Source organism: Diceros bicornis, chromosome 5 (assembly GCF_020826845.1).
Source record: "Diceros bicornis minor isolate mBicDic1 chromosome 5, mDicBic1.mat.cur, whole genome shotgun sequence".
In the NCBI taxonomy this organism is placed as follows: Eukaryota; Metazoa; Chordata; class Mammalia; order Perissodactyla; family Rhinocerotidae; genus Diceros; species Diceros bicornis.
Genome location: NC_080744.1, coordinates 32,095,630 through 32,117,236, shown reverse-complemented (window position 1 = coordinate 32,117,236; position 21,607 = coordinate 32,095,630). Strand labels below are relative to the sequence as shown.

Below are 21,607 nucleotides of genomic sequence, written 5' to 3'. Positions count from 1 at the left end.
TGCACTGCAGGAAGACGTGCTCCTTAAGGGAAAATGGAGGTGCTGTTACGAACAAAAGAGACGAAAGCTGCTGGACTAACAGAAACAACAGGTGTCTACTCTATACTTACTTCCATAACTCTAGTATTTAAACATGAGTCATGGAACCCAAAAACGTAGACAAGCTCTATTTTGTATTATTTGGTCCTCCAGCCGCCCATGTCTGCCATTCCCAGATTGGAGCTGTGAGACGACAGGCCAGTGTCTTTGGATGAAGGGACTCTTGCTGTCTAACCTGGACAGATCTGGCCCAGGAGCCAAAGAGATTCTCCAGGAGCCAAGGGAACCCAGAGCCACTGGAGGGAGGCCACCTGTGTAGCAGAGGTGTCAGCAGAGACGTCTGATAAGCCGTGGGTGTGTGTGTGACCTAGTCCTGAATATGACACATCTTGAGCTCAGGAAGTTCACTATGTCTGGAGTCCACTTCAGCTTTGGGGTTAGCTGGTTGATCAAATCCAACTCTGCCAGCTGACTGTTGGTTCTGGCCAACTTTTCAGCACATCTGGCTGAAGTGCTTGGGGAGATTGTAATTTTTTTTTCCTCGTTTCACAGTTTCTCCTTGCCTGAAAAACTGGAATACATCGTCACCAAGTATGCTGAGCATTCACATGATAAATGGGCCTGTGACAAGGTAGGGATTATCATCCAACTGACAATTGTCAGGGGAAAAAAAACAGCTCAAGAACATTAAAGGGTCCAATCCTGGAAATCTGCCTGATTTGTCTAAGTGACAGACTCGCCGTGCCAAGAGCATTCATTATTTCCGAGCAGCAATTTCCCAGGGTTGGTGGAAGTCGGAGAAACAGGCAGCGGCAGCTGCTAGTCCTGCTTTTTGTATTTCTCAAGAAAATGATCGATTCTGGGAGTGTTAACTTCTTAACATTGTAGTTCCTGGAGTTTGTGCCCAAGCACGTGCTTGTGTGTGTTTGACATAAATGCTTAATGTGGGGCAGGAGGCTTTCATTAAATTTTTTCTTTGAATGTAGCGTTGGAAAAGGGAAAACGAAATTGAAAGCCTTTCCCTTGCATTTGGCTAGGAAGCTGAATTTTATTCCAGGGAGGATACACGTCTTCCTATGGCAGGCAGCGGCAGAACTTCCAGACCCTCCTTCATTAAAAAGCCTGTCCATCTGGTGTTTAAAATTCCTCACCACATGAGGTCAGGCTGCTTAATAAGTTTAATTGCTCTGTCAGCCCTTTAATGCTGGCAGGCAAAGTGGGAGGAATGTGCCAAAGACATCCAGGATTCCTGTGGGCAGCCAGCTAAGATTGGCGCCATTGCTCAACTGCAGCTTACAGCATGTGATGGTGGGCCATCCCCACAGCGAGGCCACAGAAAGCACCACCATGCGGTTGCCCTGGGCATGGGACACCTTGAACCACTGGCTCAGCCTCCATAATGGTCTGGGCTCAGCTCTTACTCTTTCCTGAGTGCCTGTGGGTGCTGATGATAACGACAATCATTGTAACTGTAGAGTGGGCTAATACTCCATGATTCTAGAGCTGGGGTTAGCAAACTTTTCCTGTAAAGGGCCAGATAGTAAACATTTTAGGCTTTGTGGGCCAGCCAGTCTCCGTTGCAACTACCCGTCTCTGCTGTTGTAGCACAAAAGCAGCCATGGCAACACGTAAGGGAGCGTGCCTGTGTTCCAATAAAACTTTATTTATAAAAGGTGGTTGGTGGGATTTGGCCCAAGGACTGTAGTTTGCTGACCCTTGCTCCAGAGCGTCTGTGTTTTCTCAGCACTCTGTACATATGCCCATTTGACCAGCCTATCAGTTAGGGGAAAGGGATGCCTCCACGTATCCATAGCAATATCCAGTCCCTCCCTCACCATGTGGATTTTACCTCCTCCGTTTCTCTTGAATTTTTGTAGAGTTCTCTCTCTCCCCATGCCCTGGCTTTAATCCAGGCTACCATCATCTTTTGCCCAGACGATGTGATAACCTCCTAACTAGTCTGCCCACGTGCGTTTTCTCCAGTCTGTTCTTCACGCTGCAGGCGGTTGATAGTTTCCGTGTGCAAATTTGGTCATATTCTACCACTGCTCTCTGGCCCAGCCACTTCTCCTTATTAAAATCCCTTAATAGCTTCTAACTATTTTTAATATAAAGGTCAAAATCCTTACTATGGCCTGATAGGCACTACCAGATCTGGCCTCTGCATCTCTAGCCTCATCTCTCCCTTCACCTCCTGCCCTCCAGCCACATGCCCTGCTTTTAGCCCCCTACCCACACACCCCCACACGCACACGCACATGCATACTACACGTGCCTGAAACCCTCCTCTGTCTGAGCCACGTACCCATCTGCACTCACATACGTGCACACACCACTCACCAACTCATCCTTCGAACATCCATCCAAGTGTGAATTCCTGGGATGCCTCTTCCCCAGATTTCTCAGATACAGGCCTTCTTAGCACCTTGCTCTTTTCCTTCATAGTATTTTTATAGTGATTTTATATGGTTATATTTATAACAATTATACATTTATACCAGTTCTCAACGATACATTTACTGGTGTGGTATTTGATTAATATCTCTCTCTTCCACTAGACTGTCAGCTTCATGTTTACAAGGAAATATGGTTGCTCACCATTGCCAGGTGGGCATTGATTTTCTAACAAGGAAAGGGATATTTTTCCCTGCCCTCAAGAACCTCACAGGCTTGTGGGAGAAACAAAATAAACCAGCCCTTGTGGTATGGGTTGTTCAGTGCTGTGATGGGCATGAGCGCAGGATTAGAGCGCATAGGAGGGGTCCCTAATCCAATAGTGGGGGTCCAGGGATGCTTCCTCGAGCTGGTGACATCTACAGTATGTAATAAAGGATGGGTGGTTCTTCAGACACAGGGAAGCAAGTGCATTGCAGGCCATAGGAGCAGCAGTTGCAGACTCAGAGAAGCGAGAGAGAGTTTGGTAGCTTTAGGGAGCCATAGTTTGATATGGCAGGATCATGGAGGAGGGCAGGGAAAGAAGGGTGAGAGATGAGTCTGGAGAGGTCAACAGGATCTTTGCTACAGCTTTAGAGGCCAGAAAGAGTTTGGATTTTACCATGATGGCAGCTGGAAGTCAGAAAATTTTAAAGCAGTAGAGTGCCCTGATCAGGGTGGTTTTATAAATATCATCTGATAGTTGTATAAAAAATGGAGTTCTGGGCTGGCCCTGTGGCCCACTGGTTAACTTCAGTGCTTCAGTGGCCCAGGGTCAATTCCCAGGTGTGGACCTACACCACTCAGAAGCCATGCTGTGGTGGTGACCCACATACAAAATAGAAGAAGATTGGCACAGATGTTAGCTCAGCGACAATTTTCCTCAAGCAAAAAGAGGATGATTGGCAACAGATGTTAGCTAGGGCCAATCTTCCTCACACACACAAAAAACACACAATGGAGTTTATGCAGAGGTGGCGAGACTGGAGGCAGGGAGACAGCTTAGGAAGCTATTGCAGTGATCCAGGTGAGAGCTGGTGGGGGCCTGAACTAAAATACTGGCAGGGAAGCTAGGGAGAGGCAGACAAATGAATAGGTCTCAGAGGTTGAAGCCATGTGAGAAGGTGCAGAGGAGAAGGGGGTATCAAGGAAGATGCCCATATTTCTGGCTTGGAAAGTGAGTGTAAGCTTGTGCCATTCATGGAAATACGGGGAACTCAAGAGGAGGAGCCATATAGAGAAATAAAATGTTGGGTTCTGTTTCAGACATGTTGAGAGGTACCTGTGGAACATCCAAGCAGAGCTTAAATAGGTTTGGAAATTAGGAGGGAGATCTGGGCTAGAAATACAGATTTGAGATTAGTCCATTTGTGGACCATGGGCCTAGATTAGATCACCCAGGGATAGTGTGCCTCTTGAGAAAGGACAGAAACTGGAGAAACACACACATTAACAGGGGGCAGAGGCAGAGACTGAGGAGCAGTAGGAAGCTATGGGCCATGAGGTTATGGAAATCAGGGACTCTTACTTGTCTGTGTATCCACAGTGCCGAGGACAGAGCCTGGCACATACTGTAGTAGTCATTCAACCAATATTTGTTGAGTGACTTTTGAAATTCTTAAACTTCTATGACTCTAGGAAGCATGCATTGCTACAATTTGGTATGGGCTTGGTGGGCAAGGGGTGCAAACCAAATCAGCCCCCTCCATGCCGTGGGCAGGCAGTCCAGTCCTCACGGGCCTTTTAGCCTTGACATCTGTCCTTGCCTGTGAACGTGACACACGAACTCAAGAATCATTGTTCTCAGAGTCTTTTGACTCTGAGAGTCTGTCTCAAGTGTGTCTGAAACACAAGTGAGTAAGTGGAGTGGACAGCAACTAAAGCAAGAAGGGATAAAGGAGCAGAGTTCAAGATTCAGGGGGCAGAGAGCCTGACGGCCTTAAAGCATCAATTAGACGTTTTCAAGGGGAATTTCCAAGCTCTGTCACATCCCGTTATTTCATTCAGTGAAAATAGAAGCATGGATTTGGGTCACACAGCGGGGCTCTTTGGGTGCCAAGGGGATTTAAACTGAGAACATTTCTACAGAGTCAGAATGGATGGAAATACGGAATTTCCCTGGATGAAAATGTGAAGACCCATCCATTGATAAGGCCTTTCAAGACGTTAACAGAGAAGGTAAGGAACCGGCCTCTGGTAATGCTGAGTGGCCATGATGATTTTCCTTCCTTGGAAATTGTATCAGATGGTCAGAGGAGTTCAGGTCACAGTCACCCTCCAGTTCCTTAGAGACTTTCCAGAACTAGGTATACTCCTTGGGAGCTCACCAGTGGGCAACAGCCCTAGAACCGGTTTCCAAGAGCCCAGCCTTACATTCTGTTCTTTGGCTCTGAGAGCCCTGTGGCGAAAGAAGCCCCAGTCAGCACTTAGAGGCTGGGCCAAAATGGATTTGTAGTTCACTTGCAACTGAACTAGGAAAGGCTTTGGTTAAATTGTTGAGGTGGGGGGGTTGGGGGGTGGTGAATTGCTAGAGAAAATTCAGAGAGAAATGATTTCCAATCATGGAAGATAAAGGGAGTAGAGAAGAGAGTCCCCAAGGAAATATGGACAGGTCTCTTGGGGTATTTTTAAGAAATTTGGTTAAACACAGCTCTGAATTCCTATCCTGCAGTCAGTAAGAAGAGTTCTTTGTAAGCTTTAGGTCTAGTATCACATGTAAATGATGGCATGTGTATCTTTGTATACATATTGACCATCTATAAAATTGTGCATAGCTCTAAAGAAAATTCTAGATCTAAGAAATTCTGTTTCTCAAGCTCAAAGGAGAGCTTTGTGCAAGTGCATTTTGAGAACATCCCATCTTAAACAGCTACTAGAACATGAGGAGTTGCTCTCCTGTTCTTGCCCTCTATATCCACAAACCTTTGATAATGTCTGGTACATTCCCCTTGAAGAGAGGAGACTGTAGGGTCTCTTAACATCAGAAAGACTGATTACAGGTTTCAGGTGAGATGCTGCAGAGGGTATTTTGATGTAGTGCGAGGAGACTGGAGCCAATTAGCACTCCTGTCCACCTCGGGGTCCAACTTCCCCAGGGATACAGGGTGGTCAGAGTGCCAGGGTGTGCTCTGCAAAGCTCTTCTGCACACATTTTCTTCCAGGAGAAGGAAATTTATCGCTGGCCTGCCAGGGAGTCCCTGAAAACCATGCTGGCCGTGGGCTGGACGATAGAGAGGACCAAAGAAGGAGATGCCCTAGTTCAACAGCGGGAAAATGAGAAGCTTCGCAGCGTGTCCCAGGCCAGCCAGGTATGACATCATGCCCAGAGGCCGACACTGGGCCAGCTGAGCCCATGAGAATCTGGGAAAGCTCTCCACGGGGTATCAGGGGCGAGAACCACAAACAATCTTTTGGGACACATCTTTGGCAGCTGAAGTCGGGGATGCTGGTAAGGATAAGGAAAATAATGGCAAACCCAATGATTCTGCCTCTGCTTTCCCAGGGCAACAGCTACAGCCCTGCTCCCCTGGACCTGTCCAATGTCGTGCTCTCCAGAGAGCTCCAGGTTAGTGCTGATGCTTTTAGAACAGCAATAACTTGCTTTGTAAGACCCCTCAAGTGCAGGACATATTACCCTCCAAAGAGTTAAAAAATTTTTAAAAAAAAAAGAAAGGAAAGAATGCCTAGAACATATCACCACTAAAATATCAAAATTGAAGAGGTTCACATGGTACAGAGACCACAAGGAAAGTCTCAGCAGAATTAGCCCATCATCTAAGAGAGTGAGGCTTTACACTCCTTCCGGGGACATCATCACAGGTGATGACTCAATAAAAGGAAGAACAAACAGCAAATTACTGTAGTAAAACCCAACACAGACTGATAACAGCTGGAGAAATAACTAGTGACAAAACTAATCACAGCTGGGAAAAATATGTGAAACAACTCTTGGGTGGGGATGCTCACCTGGTCCCGGGAAGTCCCCCCAAATGTAAGGACATGTGCCTATCCCATAGTGAATTCACTCACATTGCCCATGATGGTGCAGACAAGCAACCATTGCAGGATTTAGGGACGTACAACCAAGAGGATGGACTCAAAAGCCCTGAGCTGCCTCCTCCCATTTCTCCCTCCTGCGCACATTGGTGGCCATGGCAGGCCCAGCCTGGGACATTTACTCCTCAAAGAATCCATCAGACCAACCCTTTGGATCTTAGGCCATCCTTCATTTCAGGTCACTGTTTTATGAGCCTTATATAGATGGATTCTATTTGACAAATCTTATTTGCAGCACTTTTCTCCTACATGTGATTATTCTTAATTGCTAAGCTAAAGGCTTTCAGGAATTCTAGATTTTTGCTTGACCCCCACTTCCAGCTCCCTATCTCAGGTCGGAAATAAGATACCGAACTTCTATGACAAATGAAATGCCTCCAGAATGCAGTTTCAAATGGAAATGTGTGTTTCTCCTAAATGCATCAAACTGCCAGAATAATAAGTTACAAGGGAAGGACAGAATTAGAAATTGTTTTCTGTGTGTATGAGAAGATATAAAACTAATGAGGTGCATAAGCACAGACTAATTAATGATGGGAGACACTCCACAATGTGCCGTTAGCGTGTGGTGGTGTTCTGTTCCCAAGGCTGCCTGAAATAGCCTGGCAGATATGAACCCATTTTTCTTTCTTGCCGTCTCTCTGACTATCATCTCCTTGGTGGGACACAGGGAATGGTGGAGGTCGTGGCTGAGAACTATCACAATATCTGGGCCAAGAAGAAGAAGCTGGAGCTGGAGAGCAAAGGTGAGCCAGGTTTACAACATCCCCCACCGAAGGTGAGCTGGGGGGGCAGGTATGTGTTTCTTAGAAGTGCAAAGGGAGAGCCAAATATTTTGTCATCTCTCACTTTACTGACCCCAGGTGGTGGCAGTCACCCTCTTTTGGTACCATATGACACCTTGACTGCCAAGGAAAAGTTCAGGGACCGAGAGAAGGCGCAGGACCTGTTTAAATTCCTCCAAGTGAATGGCATCGTCGTTTCTAGGTAAGTCATCTTCCAGAGGATGTTAGTGGGGTGGGGCGGGCTTGTGGGCGTGGTCTCTCCCTCTCTAGGTGTTTAATCACCTGCCTACAACATGGATCAGAGTAAGGATAGCCGTTGAGTCTTTTGAAATGAGAAAATTTGTATTTTGGAGACTGAAGCCCTCCTTTATGACATAAACGGGACTGCTCGATATCAATTTTTAAAAATCAGTTACAGCAAAGAATCGTGACAAATTATATATATATACTTTACACATTTAATTTTAACTTCAAACATATAAACATGCATCATTCACAAATCTTGTGCTATAGGCCCCAAAACCTGTCTTTGTATGTTGTTTTACCAATTGGATTTATAAACAACATCCATAATGCATCCTCAAAGCTCTGGAATTTGGGCTTGTTTAAAGAGCAGGGAGAATTAAGGCACATTCAAAACAATGTAAGTGCGGTATTCTTCTAGGTGTTTTTTTTTTTCCATTTCCTCCCCTATCGTTTACAGCTGTCTCACTCGTACCTGATTCAAAAACCGTGTATTGGGAACCTTGCAATTGTAGGTCTTTGCAAAATATGCACCTTAGTTCTCATAGAATCAACGGTTCTCTTCATACTTTTATTTTGTTGTTTTACATGTTTAATTAAATTATGTAATACGAGTAAGTATAACTGACATAAACAGTCTTTGAACAAAGGGAACTGATTCTTATGAAGACACAACTCCACTAGAGAGGTTGAATGAATCGTGCTTTTCTAAGACATTTTATCTCAAACTTATGTTTATCATAATGTTTTATATGAGGATGGTCTTGGCTGCTTAAGTCTTAAAGGTAGAAGGTCAAATGTCAATGGTAGGCTGTGCTTCGTAGGGTCATGCTTGCTGAGTCCTTTGAAAAACAAGCTAGCGTTCCCATTCTGATATAGCCATTCCTCCTAAAAGAAATGTTTGCTGAGCCAGCTGCTGTTTCCTCTTTTGGTTTCCTACAGAATTTTCGCCACTGAATGGCAAAAACCCAAATAAAAATCTATACAAATATTTCCATTGTAGCTCATATGAAAAAATAATAAAACTTATTTGCCGTATTGTCAGCAGGAAAGGTCAGGCAGCAGGAGACAGCCTCTGGGGAAGCATTTGAGAAAGACTCCCATCGTCATTTTAATCCTGTTCTTAACACCAAGATGAATGTGTACTGTGATTTGCGGATAAATAACTGGCTCACAGAAATGAAAAATTCCTCTTTACTATGACTAAATAGGAAATCGTAGAAATAGGGGAAAAAAGGAAAAAGATAATTGGATTCAGCAAATATATCCTAGTAGCTATTTACCATGTGCCAGAGCCCGTGTACAGATGAGGAAGCCAGATCCCTGTCACCACGGAGAATTCCTGGTTGCCTGCTCCCCACGCCTCGGATCTCTCCACCCTCAGCTTCCCCATCGCTCCATGGCAGCCCGTTCTTCCCGGTGCTCAAGCCAAAAACCTTGACTCTTCTCCTTTTCTTCCAACCCGCAACCAATCCTTCAGGAAATCCTGATGGTTCTACCTCTGACCACTTCTCACCCCCTCCATGCTGTCACTATCTTTGCTGAAGGAACCTTCCACCCAGGGCTCCCTGTTTCAACACTTGCTCCCCACAGTCAATTTTAAACCTAACAATAGAGTAATTCTGTTACATATCATATCGTTCCTTTATTCAAAACTTTCAATAGCTTCCCATCCTAGAGCAAAAACAAAATTCTAAGGCTGGCCCACAGGGCCCTAACGATTTACTCCACTGCTCGCCCCACACCCCTCTCGCTGCCTGCTCACTTCCGTTCTGTCCACGCTAACCTCTGCCATATTCCTTCAACCCAGGGTGCATGTTCCTGCCTCAGGACCTTTGCACCACCACGCCCCGTGCCTGGAAAGCTCTTTCCCCAGATGTCCCCATGAGACCAGCACTGATTACCCATCGTGACACTACAGTGCTTGCCCCCACTTCAGGCACTCCTGGGCCCTTTTGTCCTGCTTTAATTTTTCTTTTTTTCACAAAATTATGAACTTCTAGCATCCCACATAATTTATATTTTGTTTTATATGTTGTTTGTGTCTGTTTCCAGCTAGCATGTAAGTTCCATGAGGGCAGGGATTCTGGTTTGCGTCTCTGGTTTATCCCCAGCTCAATAGTTGCTGCATGAATGATAAAGATCTTTCTGAAAAATCTTTTCACAAATTACTGTAGTGCAGATGTTGGGTGCTCACAGAGGCAAGTTCCAAGTGCAAGGGGAAATCAGTCAGATGATGACTCTGCTCACTAAGCCAGATTCACACTGGGAAAATAAAGTTGACACAGGTAGGATGCTGATGCTCCAAAGTCACGTTGTTATCTCTGTTATCTTCCTGGGGTTTACTCATTTCCAACCTAGAGGTATCAAGGATATGGAGCTGGATGCCTCCTCCATGGAAAAGAGATTTGCCTATAAATTTTTGAAGAAGATTCTGAAATATGTTGATTCCGCTCAAGAGTTTATTGCCCATTTGGGTAAGTGTCATTGTGAAATATCACAAAAATGTGTACTTCTCATAATAACTCACAGCATCAAAAACAATTTGATATTCCTTTATCAAGGAATGATGTGTTCATGTTGCAGGTGTTCATGATTCATTTAGGCATATGGTTTTAGGGACAAAATGGTAGCTGAGAATTTTTTTCCCCCCAGCTTAAAAAAATCAGTTTCCTCCTTGGTTCCCCTACTGCGTTTGATTGAACCATTTTCCATTTTTCATATAACTCATCCAATTTTAACTTTTCCATTGTTTTGCTTGGTGGTTGTGGGCATATGACTCAACCTCCCTAAAGCTGCTTTCTCATCCATAAAGTGGAGAAAGGGTAGTGAAGCAGTTTAGAGAACTGACACAAGAAACAACTCACCAGCACGATTGGGAAGTGCTTTGTAAAATATAAGATAATTTGTAAAATCAGATGGCCTTTTCATGACCTTTGGAAAAGCTGCTCTGTTTCTAAAATGCTGTGACTGTTTTTGTTTTTGTTTTCTTTAACTCTGGCCAACTTTGTGTTACTTTTGTCTTTGTAGAAGCCATTGTCAGCAGTGGGAAAACAGAAAAGTCTCCCCATGACCAGGAGATCAAATTCTTTGCCAAAGTAAGTGGCTCTCTGCACTTAACCAAATTACTTTCTTCTTAGGATCTATACAATTTGGGGTACACGTTAAGCTGATCCAACAAAGATATCCAAAATTCCAATGGCTTCGATGAGATGGACATGTATTTCTCTGTCGTGGAACAGTGCCAAGGCAGGTGGTGGTCCAAGGAGGTAGGCAGCCTGCTCTCCTCCACACCATCACCCAGGGACCCAAGTTCTTCCTCTACTGATGCTCCACCATCTCCTAAGGTGTGGCCAGTGTGGTCCAAACAGGCTCACCTGTACAACATCTGTGGGAAAGGGAGAAGGAAAGGGGAGGGCAAGCTACTTTTTTTAAATAGTTTTATCCCCCTGGCGGAAACTTAGACGTTTTAGCCTCGCCTGCCTACAAGAGAGACTGGGTAATGCATTCTCTAGCTGGGTGACCCCGTGCTAAAACATTGGGGTTTCTGTTGCTAAGAGAAAGAAGGGGAAAATGAATTTGGGTGTCAGTGAGCAGTCTCTGCCATACAACCCTACTCAGAGGACTAAATGCATGGAAGGCCTTGGCATAGCCTTGTCTGAGAGGCAGACACAGAACACTCAAGGTCAGTAGTGCCAGGCCAGGCCTCAAGTGTACCTGCTGGATGCTGTGCCCAAGAAACCAGGTCTAAGTACAGATGTCCCATAGGACTCTCCTGAAAATGCTGACTCAAGGCCGTACTCATATTTCTTTGGTCCCTCAGTGGGTGGCCCTATCCTTTCACATATCTCCAAGTCTTCTGGTTTCAGGGCATAGAAGAGGAAAATGTGTTGAAAACTGGGATATTCCAGAACCAGTGTTCAGAGGCTTATTGTTCACTGAGACTGAACTTTTTCAAAGGAAACAAAGGAAGAGCTTTGGCTAGCTTCCAAGAAGTTAATTTCTGGCGGATTTTCCAGGTTCTCCTCCCACTGGTTGACCAGTATTTCACCAATCACCACCTCTACTTCCTGTCTTCACCTCTGAAGCCACTTAGCAGCAGTGGGTATGCCTCCCATAAGGAGAAAGAAATGGTGGCCAGGTGAGTCTACAAAAGAAAGAGACGGTCTTGGTGCTGGTGTGATTTATACAAAACTCCATACTCCTGGGGACTAAGTGGTGAATCTTCTGGAGAAATAAACTATAGCCTGATGATGGGTAGCTCAGAGGTTTTGGTTATCACCTTGGTTTTAAAAGTAATTTTATTCATACTTATCTATGTGTTATTTTGGCAACCAAGAGAAGTGCACTGTTTGGGGGTATCAGTAGGGCTTGGGAAAAATTTATAAACTCAGGTGAACTTCTATCCTGAAATAACATTTAGAAAGAGGCAAAGGTAATTTTGAAGTTTGGGAAAAGCAAACACACAATGTTGAGAAGAAACACATTACCACAGCTTTCAATCCCATTCTTATCAGGCTTTTTAAGATTAAAATTTTTAAAAAGAATCAGATCTTACAAGTCCTGGTGTGGATGATCTGAGATTTGATATCTAGAGCGACATAATTCAATTTAAATTCCTAATAGGAAAAAAAATGTCATCAAAAGCACCAGCCTCTGTTCTCATTCTACTAGGCATAACCTCTGGGTATCTCAACAGAGATAAGAACAACGGGGGTGCTTCATGATCAGGCTAAGCTGGGTTCCACCATGCCTCAAGTTCTCTCTGTGCTTTATTTATGAGTGACGAGGAGTGGGTTAGACTTCTAAATGGCAAAGAGTTAAGGACTGTCATGGAAGCAGTCTGTCACCTCTTTTCCTAGCATCAGTTGACGGTGAACAGGGTACATTATATTTTCTAAGGGCCAGCCATTAAATACCGCCATATTTGGGGGGATATTCCACCTTGGGATTTAGCTAACATTTGTGAAACACAACATGGCTGAGCAGTGAGCTCAGTATTTCATATGCAAGAGTTACTGCTCACTTGTGTAAGTATCATTGTGAAACATCGCAATGCTCTAAATTCTAAGAACTGCCTGTGTATTATGATCTCCATTTTATGGAAGGGAAAACTGAGGTTTGGTCAGGTCCACTCCAGTGCCTACAGTTACCCAGGTAGTAAGTTAGGGCAAGAAAGAAAGCCCAGTCCTCTCAATCCAGATGGAGTGCCATTTTCCCTGCACTGTGATTACTTAATCTCATGTATTAAGGGAGGAGCTTGTGCTTTCAAAATGAGATAAACCTAGGAGCCGGCCCCGTGGCTTAGCAGTTAACGTGCGCACTCCACTTCAGCAGCCTGGGGTTCGCGGGTTCGGATCTGGGCGCGCACCGACACACCAGCTTGTCAAGCCATGCTGTGGCAGCGTCCCATATAAAGTAGAGGAAGATGGGCACGGACCTTAGCCCAGCACCAATCTTCCTCGGCAAAAAGAGGAAGATTGGCATCGGATGTTAGCTCAGAGCCGATCTTCCTCACAAAAAGAAAAGAAAAACGAGATAAACCTAGAATCAGTTACTGACCAAAGATTTCCTAAATATTTTCAGGATGCACCAGTGTATTTTGTAAGAAGTGAGGGAAATGAGGGGCAAAGTGAGACATTCAGGTAATCCAACAGAGGGCAGGTGTGTCTGTTTTCTTCATCTATTTTTCTTAGATTATTAATTCATGGAAATGTAACATTTGTTCAGCCAGGCGCCATGTGTCACGGCTGGAAAACAACCCGGAGCTGATGATCAGCCTTGCAAACAGCTCTCAGATCCCTCAGTGCTTGCCGCCATCCCTCAGAAGCAGTCGTGTCTGCACTGAACGTGTTCATGTCTCCAGACCCCTCTTGTTTGCATCCTTCGCCCTGGCCCCACCTCTTCTGCATCTGATGCCATTCACTCCTGCTTCCCAGACTCTCTGCCCTGTGATCCCTCTATTTATCACCTCCAATTCTGGGACGGAGGGAGGTGCCTGGGGACTCTGGCTCCTCATAACGCTGGGCCAAGGACAATGCTTCTGTTTAAATCATGGGCTCCATAGGGTACAACAAGGGGCTTCTGGGAGTTTCGGGCCCTGGCCTTGGCATGCCTGAGAAAGCACCTCTGCCAGCAGAGGAAACCATGTTAGTATTAGGATCAAAACAACCCTACCATCTGCTTTAGAAAAATGTCATTTTGTATTTAGACAGAGCATGCATCCACTTTGAAGCAATTCACCAGAAATAACTGAGTTTATCAGCCCCTATTTCTAAAAACTAAGAGGGTCCTATGATTATTCTGTACTTACAGACGAGAAAGCTAACTCCCAGAGCGGTTAAGTGGCTTCACCACGACAGCCCAGCTAGTCATGGCAGAGCCATAGAACTCATACTCCGCCAGGCTGTCATCTCCCCCAACTCCCTGAATTCTTCGGCAGATACGTATTTCCAAGAGAAACAAACACCATGGGAAGAGAAAAAAGCAGCAGTCCATAGTTAATTTCATACCAGCTGGCTGCCAAATTTCTGTTAATTTATTCTAAGTTCTCTTAGGCTCTAGGCCGGGGGTTCCAACTTACCGCCATTGCAAAAACAAATGTCTACCCGCGAGGGACTTGGGCTGTGATTTCCAGTAGACAGCCCAGAAGGGCCCAGGGCATGAACTGAAAACCATTCGGAGGTGGGCAAATTTTCATCCCCATCAACAATGGGGTTGTATTCTTCTCCATTTGAGCTGTACCCTAAACGACTTCTCCCTGTGTGGGGCAAGAAGCCCATGACTTCTAAGAAGACCTTGGGAAGAACTTCAGCTCAGTCTCCCCTTAGAATCCATGGCCTGGACCAGGTGTTTTTATTCTACCTTCCCTCTTTCTGTTCCACCAGGAAGGACTGCTTTCTGAAGGGATTGCCAAGTTCTGGCCTAGCTGTGCCGGTGTCAAATCATGTCAGAGTTCTGAGGAATCTCCTCCCAAGAACATCAGTAACACAGGTCAAGTGATGGCCATAGTGTCCCTAGATAGAGTCCATCAGTAGCATGTTCAGAAACATTTATGGGCTCTTTTCTAACTGTACCAGGCCTTCTATTAAGCACTGTGGAAAGTAAAACAGTAAAACACACCTGAACTTCCAAGTGGTTCCATGGTAGAAAATATGGGAGAAAGCGTAGAGTAGGGTCAAAAAGCACAAAAGCCTAGCAGATGGGTTTTCCTAGCTTCCAAGGACACAGCCAGGACAGCAACCTGTTCAGGCCCGTAGACTAATAGGAGATGACACAGAAAAGCAATTTCTTATAATGTTTTTATTCAACACAATATCCCCCATACCTGAACCATTAACTTTCTTCCAGTGCCACCTTCTCGCCCACCTCCCAACTAAAGCCTCACAACCCCAGTGAAGGCTACAAAATGGTTTGTAATCCAACGGAACGATGGAAAAAGCATGCTTCCTTCCAGAATCCTCATTATTCCTGAATGTCATACAAATGAACATTTCAACACAAAGTGCCCCATAGCAAGGGATGGTTTCCAACAACCGGGTCACTGCAAAATACTATAATTATTGCAGAAGGATTGTTTTCTGTAAGGTTGGAGCTGCCTGCAAGGTACCTTTCATGATTCTCCAACAAGACAGCGGTAACCACATGTACTCCTAGTGTGGTCCAGAGGGGTCTTTGGGAGGAACACGGTGCATCTTCCCAGAGTACCATTCTATGCTCTTTGTTTCACGGCGTGGAGACTGGGGGAGGTACAAAGTAGTCCTTGAATCTCTGTGCCTTTCTGACTTGCATTTTCTGCTTCAGCCTGTTCTGCAAACTCGCTGCTCTTGTTCGACACAGGATTTCCCTCTTTGGTAAGTGAAGAGAAGCATTGCTAAGGGCTGCACTCCTCCCTGTAATTACCCTGAACTCGCATTTTGCCTTTATTTGTGGCTCCCGCAGACATCCTGAGCCTTAGGACTAGTGTCACCTAAATTTGCCATAGAAAATTGTTCTGAAGTGTGATAAATGACCTCTCTACCCTTTTAACAGCCCAGATTTTCCACACCAGTGAAGGTTTCAAGCTCTGCCTCTAACATCCATCATAAAGTGGATTTGTCAGAGATAAATGCATTGTCCCTGAACAGAGGCCTGGCACTTTTTGTGTTGGTGGTTAGTTATGCTGGGCTGTGGTTTGTGCATATTGAGAAGATTGCATTTAAAAGACAGGCTTATGAAAGTCCCCCTTTATCCCTTTTTCCCTCCCTCTGCCCCCTTTCCCTCTGGTAACCACCAGTCTGTTCTCTGTATCTATGTGTTTGTTGTTTTGGGGTTTTTTTCCTATCTTCCACATACGAGTCATACTCATGTTTATAAATTGGAAGTTTTCTAATTCAATCATTCTTGTGTACTTGTATTTGCTGGCATTGTGCTGTGAAAAGGACATTCCTTCTCCCTTCCATACCATTTAAAAATTTTTTTGACTATCTAAAAAAAAAAAGACAAGCTGAATGGTTTGGGAAGTCACAGGCCATATTTTTGATTCTAGGGAGTGATTCTACTACGATGGTGAGCTGTCTTCACATCTTAGCTCAGACACTTGACACAAGGTAAGTCTTCCCGGTTTTTTCCAATAGTTTCTCAAGACTCCCTCTCTGACCCTCTTTTCTCACTTATTATCTGAAGAGATGACTTGTCACTGCTCTGCAGGAGCTGGGGAGGGAGGGAGTCAGGGAAAAGATGAAGCTCACCCTAATGTTAGCACCCTCTGTTTCTCAGTTGACATGATGGAGAGCCATGTCATGGCACACCCTGAACACTAAATCTGAGCCTTCATCAATTCTTGTCGTCTCTTGCTGAGAAGTTCATCTTTCGGAAGATAAAATATATAAGGTGGCAGAGTGCCACTTTTTACCTAATTCTCCACAAAAAAGAAGGGCTTCCTCTTGGGTGGCGAGGCCATAAGCATCCTTGGAGCGGGGAACCACAGCTCTCTGAATTCCAAGTGGCCGAGGAAGGAAATGCAGGGAGATGTGACCACCAAAAGATCAGAGACACAGACGGATTTGAGCTATGGCCTGAAGCTCTGGGAGGAAAGATGGCTGGAGGGGAGAGGATGTCTTAAAATATATATATGTAAATTCTGGTAATATAAACATAAATGATTATATAAGATAAAAAAGAGAGAAGTAGTGAAAAGAACTGACAGAGAACTTGCTTTAACACACTCATTAAGTAGGGCCCTTGTCAAAGTCGGGAGGAGGATACACATCCCAAAACCCAGTGCAGAAGAGAAGCACCAACCCAGAAGAGTAGCCGAAGGTGAAAATCTCCTACAAACTAAGAATGGTTATCAAAAAAACAGTTAAGAGTAATTAAAGGGGATTTTTGGGTTTTTGAGAGAAACAAACATGTAGAGATATGAGGACAGCACAAAGTTTGCAGGATCAAACCAAGACATCGCAGGAGACTGAAATCCTTTGTCATTGGGTTGAGGAATCTACTTCCAGAAGCATGCAGAATGCCTTGGGAGAGAGTCCACTTTTTTAAAAATGCAGTTCAGTGTGTTTGATAATCATTCCTGGCAAAACCTGTGACTAGAAAGTAAGGAAGAGAGCTCATGAATACTTACAGGATCGGAGCAATCCCCACTGACTGTATTTCCTTGTTATTTTTCTTGTTGGTTGGATGAATTATCACAAAAATGCTGTAGATAAAAAGCATCTGTCCTTGTAGCAAGCCTGTCATAATCTTGTGAATAAGATGTAGAAATATGGAAAGTAATAGATGACTTGTAGGTTTTGTTCCAATTCTAAGTTTTATAAAATAGTTTTGAAGGGCTGACCCCGTGGCGTAGTGGTTACATTCAGAGCACTCCACTTCAGTGGCCCAGGGTTCGTGGGTTCAGGTCCTGGGGTGGACCTACACCACTCATTAAGCCATGCTGTGGAGGCATCCCACATACAGAATAGAGGAAGACTGGCACAGACGTTAGCTCAGAGCCACTCTTCCTCATGCAAAAGGAGGAAGATTGGCAACAGGTGTTAGCTCAGGGCCAATCTTCCTCACCAAAAAAAAAAAATATATGTTTTGAGGGAAAACCCCATATACCCGTAGCTAATCTCCATTCCCATGGGTCACATTTCTAAGGTTTGTTCAGTGGCTGATTAAGCTGTCTGTTTAAATGGGGCTGGCAGTCCCTCCCCGCTCCCTTCTCCAAGCTAGGACATCCCTGAAAACTAATAGAAACCTAAGCTTCAGTTGACTTATTTCTTTATTCTCTCTCTCTCTCTAAGAGGTCCTGCATCATAGGGAGAGCTAAAAGTTGCTTATCCCATGGTGAGCTGCAAGGAAAACTCCCCTCTCCCTCCTTTTAGTTAGATATTTACAGAAGAATGTAGCCAGCTGCAACATTAGATAGATAGCAGGCGACCAATACCAGTTTCATTCTAAATCGTCCTCTACATTTCCTGAAGAATTGAGCACTAATTCCCTCAAACTGAGTACTCCGTCCCGGTGCTAGCCCCCTCTGGGGATTGTGTGACCCAGGTTTCTTCCTGGATGCTAACTGCTCTCTCCATTCCCCCTGACACGGTGTCCTCGGGTGACTGGAGTGTCAAATGTCTGCCCGGGTTGCACTGCAAGTCACCAGTTTCAAGAAGGGGGTTGGCCAGAGGTTCGGATTAGACTTTGGTTTTGAACCTTGTTTGCTTACAGGACTGTCATGAAGTCAGGCTCCGAGCTGGTGAAGGCCGGGTTACGAGCATTCTTTGAAAACGCTGCGGAAGACTTAGAGAAGACTTCGGAAAACCTGAAGCTCGGGAAGTTTACCCATTCCAGAACGCAGATTAAAGGCGTTTCTCAGAATATTAACTACACCACCGTGGCTCTGCTACCCATCCTGACGTCCATCTTTGAGCACGTTGCTCAGCATCAGTTTGGGATGGATTTACTCTGTGAGTCAGATTGCTGTCTGTGGTGGATTTATATGCACATGGCCATAGATGGGAAGTATGCGGCTCATTCACATAGGTTGACCTTGAGGGCAGAGTAGAGAGATAATTACTCCACACTTTTTCTTCTTAGATTTAAAAATGAAGTAATAGACTCTTGGAGGGAAGAAATCCCCAAATTTGAATATATAATATTTAATCTTTTCCCACTACTATTCTGGACCAGAATCTTCCACCCACTAGGTTAGCTCTCAGCCATCGTGCTCCCACTTAATTTGAAAAGGTTATCTGAGTAATCCAGCAGGAGATATAGGTTTGCTCCCAGGGTTTTTCAGACACCAATATTTCTGTTAAGAAGCCCTAATTTATTCATTGGTTACCAGGAGCAAAGCATGGATACTAACATTTCATTATCTGTTCCTTCAGAAGACCATAGTCAGTTGGTTTTATTTTAGTTTGCATTTAATACCATATGCAGCCCCCTTGTGCAAATATTATGCCACCAAGCTTCAGTTTCACACTTTAAATGTTGGCACATGATTTAATTTAACCAGTTGTCTGATAGCTAAGGCTGTATCTTCCATATCCCTGAACAACTGCAAATCAGTTCTTTCCGTGGAGTAGGAGGGAGGGGTGGGGGAACATCAAACTCATTATTTCATGTCATGGAAACAATGCACTTCCTTGTTGAAAAGTAAAAAATTATATTAGTTCTCATTGGGTTCAATTAGTCCTGGCCTTATTATGAGCTCCAGACTTTAAGAGGAGCATGTAGCCTAAAGATGGAACTCTGTGAGTTCCTAAGTGGAACATGCTTTTCCTTTAGGAAACAAGGCAAAATCATGACACGATTGAATTGCATTTTGAAAAGCACCCATCAGAGAACTTGGGACAGGTAGACATGAGGAATTTTGCTCTATCTCTAAAGAGATACTAAAGGGATACTGTACATGTGTTCCTAGGAAATGAATGAAAGGCTCGTTCAGACTTCAAATTTCTTTCATTCTTCCTTTCAAAGGAAGGAAATATTGCTCCAGACAAAATTTGACTACAGTGTCTCCCTCTTTTGGGGGAAAAAAAAAAAATTCTATTATGGAAGGACTCAGTCAAATGATTCCTTTCCCTGAGCAGCGATGTGATCTGCATCATAAGCCCCTCAAAGGAACTCGGATGGCTCAATTCCTGTCACTGTGTCCTCTCCCAGTTCAGAAACTAGCATCTGGGGAGAAAGGGGCTATATTCATTAGAGAGAGATCTTTGGCTCTTGGGTGACACCGACACGTTTTCTCTGTTGGTGGACCCTTTCCATGTGCAGGAGGTGGAGAGCTTGGATTGGAGCACGGTGCTGACAGCTCTTATTTGTTCTTTTCAGTGGGCGACGTGCAGATTTCATGCTACCACATACTGTGCAGCCTCTACTCCCTTGGGACAGGAAAGAACATCTATGTTGAAAGGTAATTAAGGAACAAAAGAGGCCAACACATTTGGGCTCAGAAAAAATGTTACTTACGGTCTTTAAACACTTAATAATATCTTTTCGATCCAGCAAAATCAAAATGCTCACTGACATGGGATGGTGGTTTTGAGCCTAGATTATGAAATGTTTGTGGCGATAGTAAGAAGTGTAATGAGGCTCTTGAGATTTATGACTTCTGTGCAGACAGCCGGTGAATGTGTGTGGCTGGAGGAGCAATATAGCCAAGCTAAGTCAGATGCTAGTGACCAAAAAATGTTGAAGAAATGTCTGTTTCTTCATAATCACAGCTTCCAAATAGCTTCCAGAGTTCCTGTGGTTAAAACTTGCTGAGAAGCTCAAGGGACGTGAGGCAGTTGCTATAGTGTTTAATGAGTTTCTGTGTGATACAACCCTGGACCTTTACCATTCTCTGCTGTCAGATTAGTTATAGTTTTAGCAAGTCCACACGCTGGTAGCAGAAATGCTATTCAATAATCTAGAGTCTGAACAAGCTGATTTGCGAGGTGCTTGGGTCCGACTTTGCTCTGTAATCTGCCTGGAGCATTGCAGGCCTTTGGTGACCCCCTGCTTTTCAGCATCAAATGCCACGTGTTGTGTTGTTCTGTTTAAACCCACAGGGAAGATCAGAAGGATAAACACAGTATTAACCAAACTCTGGACTTAGTCTTATCCTTGAAAGACTTTTTTTCCTTTTTTGCCTTTTCACATGAGGAAACTGGAAGAAATCCAATCTGTGTTTAAAATTACTTCATATAAATATCCCTTTGATATCTATGCTCCATGTGCCTCCTCAATTTATGATGACTTTATCAAACAAACCAATGATAAATCCATGTTTCACATCAAAACTTACGTTATTCTAATTGCAATTTCTCAATAAAGTGAAAAACGACTTCGGCTCCTCCAAGAACTAAAGAACTAACGACGTGAAATTGTGTACTAGTAACCAGAAAACGTGTTGAAGAAATATCTATGTCTTCATAATCACAGCTTCCAAATAGCTTCCAGAGTTCAAGAAATTAGTTCAAGAACCAATGACTAATTTATTTTGATTATGATTTTAAAGCTATAGTTGCATATCTTTCCTTATTGTTTTACATCATAACATATGGATAAATAGTTTTGTCATTTAGAAATAGGAACTGGGCAGACAAAATTTTCAACCACATTTTATACAAAATCAACAAGAGAATTAATAAAAATTTTTTCACTTAATACTGAATTTCACTTAGGGAAAGTATCTTTAATTCATTTCTTCCATTAAGCATTTGTGAATAGTTTCTCAATATCTTTTCTTACTCTCTCCGTTTATGTGTGTATATACATACATCTATATGTGTTTCTTTGTGCAATTTTTTGAAAAGCTTATGCATTGTTCTCTTGAAAAAAAAGCCAAAGGTCAACTTTGAAATGTCAGACCAGAAAAAGACTGCTCTTCATATGAGTTTTTATACATTAATCACATATTCATTCCAGTTTTCTTGCATATCTGCTCTCCACAGCACTGAGTATTGGTGCCTGTGTTTTATACTCCACGTTGGTAGAAGTCAAGTCTTGAAGAAGCACCTGGATGGAGGCTGCCCCTGTTGCCTCTGTGTTAGTTAATGGAGCAACTAAAGAATTAAAGATTTAAAATCTTAGGG

General features: G+C 43.9%; 1 protein-coding gene across 1 annotated transcript in view; it reads left to right on the top strand.

Annotated features, from left to right (window-relative positions):
- RYR3 (ryanodine receptor 3) overlaps positions 1–21,607 on the top strand; it is a 345,772-nt gene that overhangs the window by 243,026 nt on the left and 81,139 nt on the right. Inside the window, exons 52-64 of the mRNA XM_058540531.1 lie at positions 592–670; positions 4,561–4,650; positions 5,634–5,780; positions 5,975–6,037; positions 7,199–7,274; positions 7,392–7,515; positions 9,918–10,033; positions 10,587–10,654; positions 11,576–11,697; positions 15,360–15,409; positions 16,084–16,144; positions 18,252–18,490; positions 19,860–19,941. Of these exons, the coding sequence (XP_058396514.1) occupies positions 592–670; positions 4,561–4,650; positions 5,634–5,780; positions 5,975–6,037; positions 7,199–7,274; positions 7,392–7,515; positions 9,918–10,033; positions 10,587–10,654; positions 11,576–11,697; positions 15,360–15,409; positions 16,084–16,144; positions 18,252–18,490; positions 19,860–19,941 (1,317 nt within the window). The remainder of the gene's footprint in view (positions 1–591; positions 671–4,560; positions 4,651–5,633; positions 5,781–5,974; positions 6,038–7,198; positions 7,275–7,391; positions 7,516–9,917; positions 10,034–10,586; positions 10,655–11,575; positions 11,698–15,359; positions 15,410–16,083; positions 16,145–18,251; positions 18,491–19,859; positions 19,942–21,607) is intronic.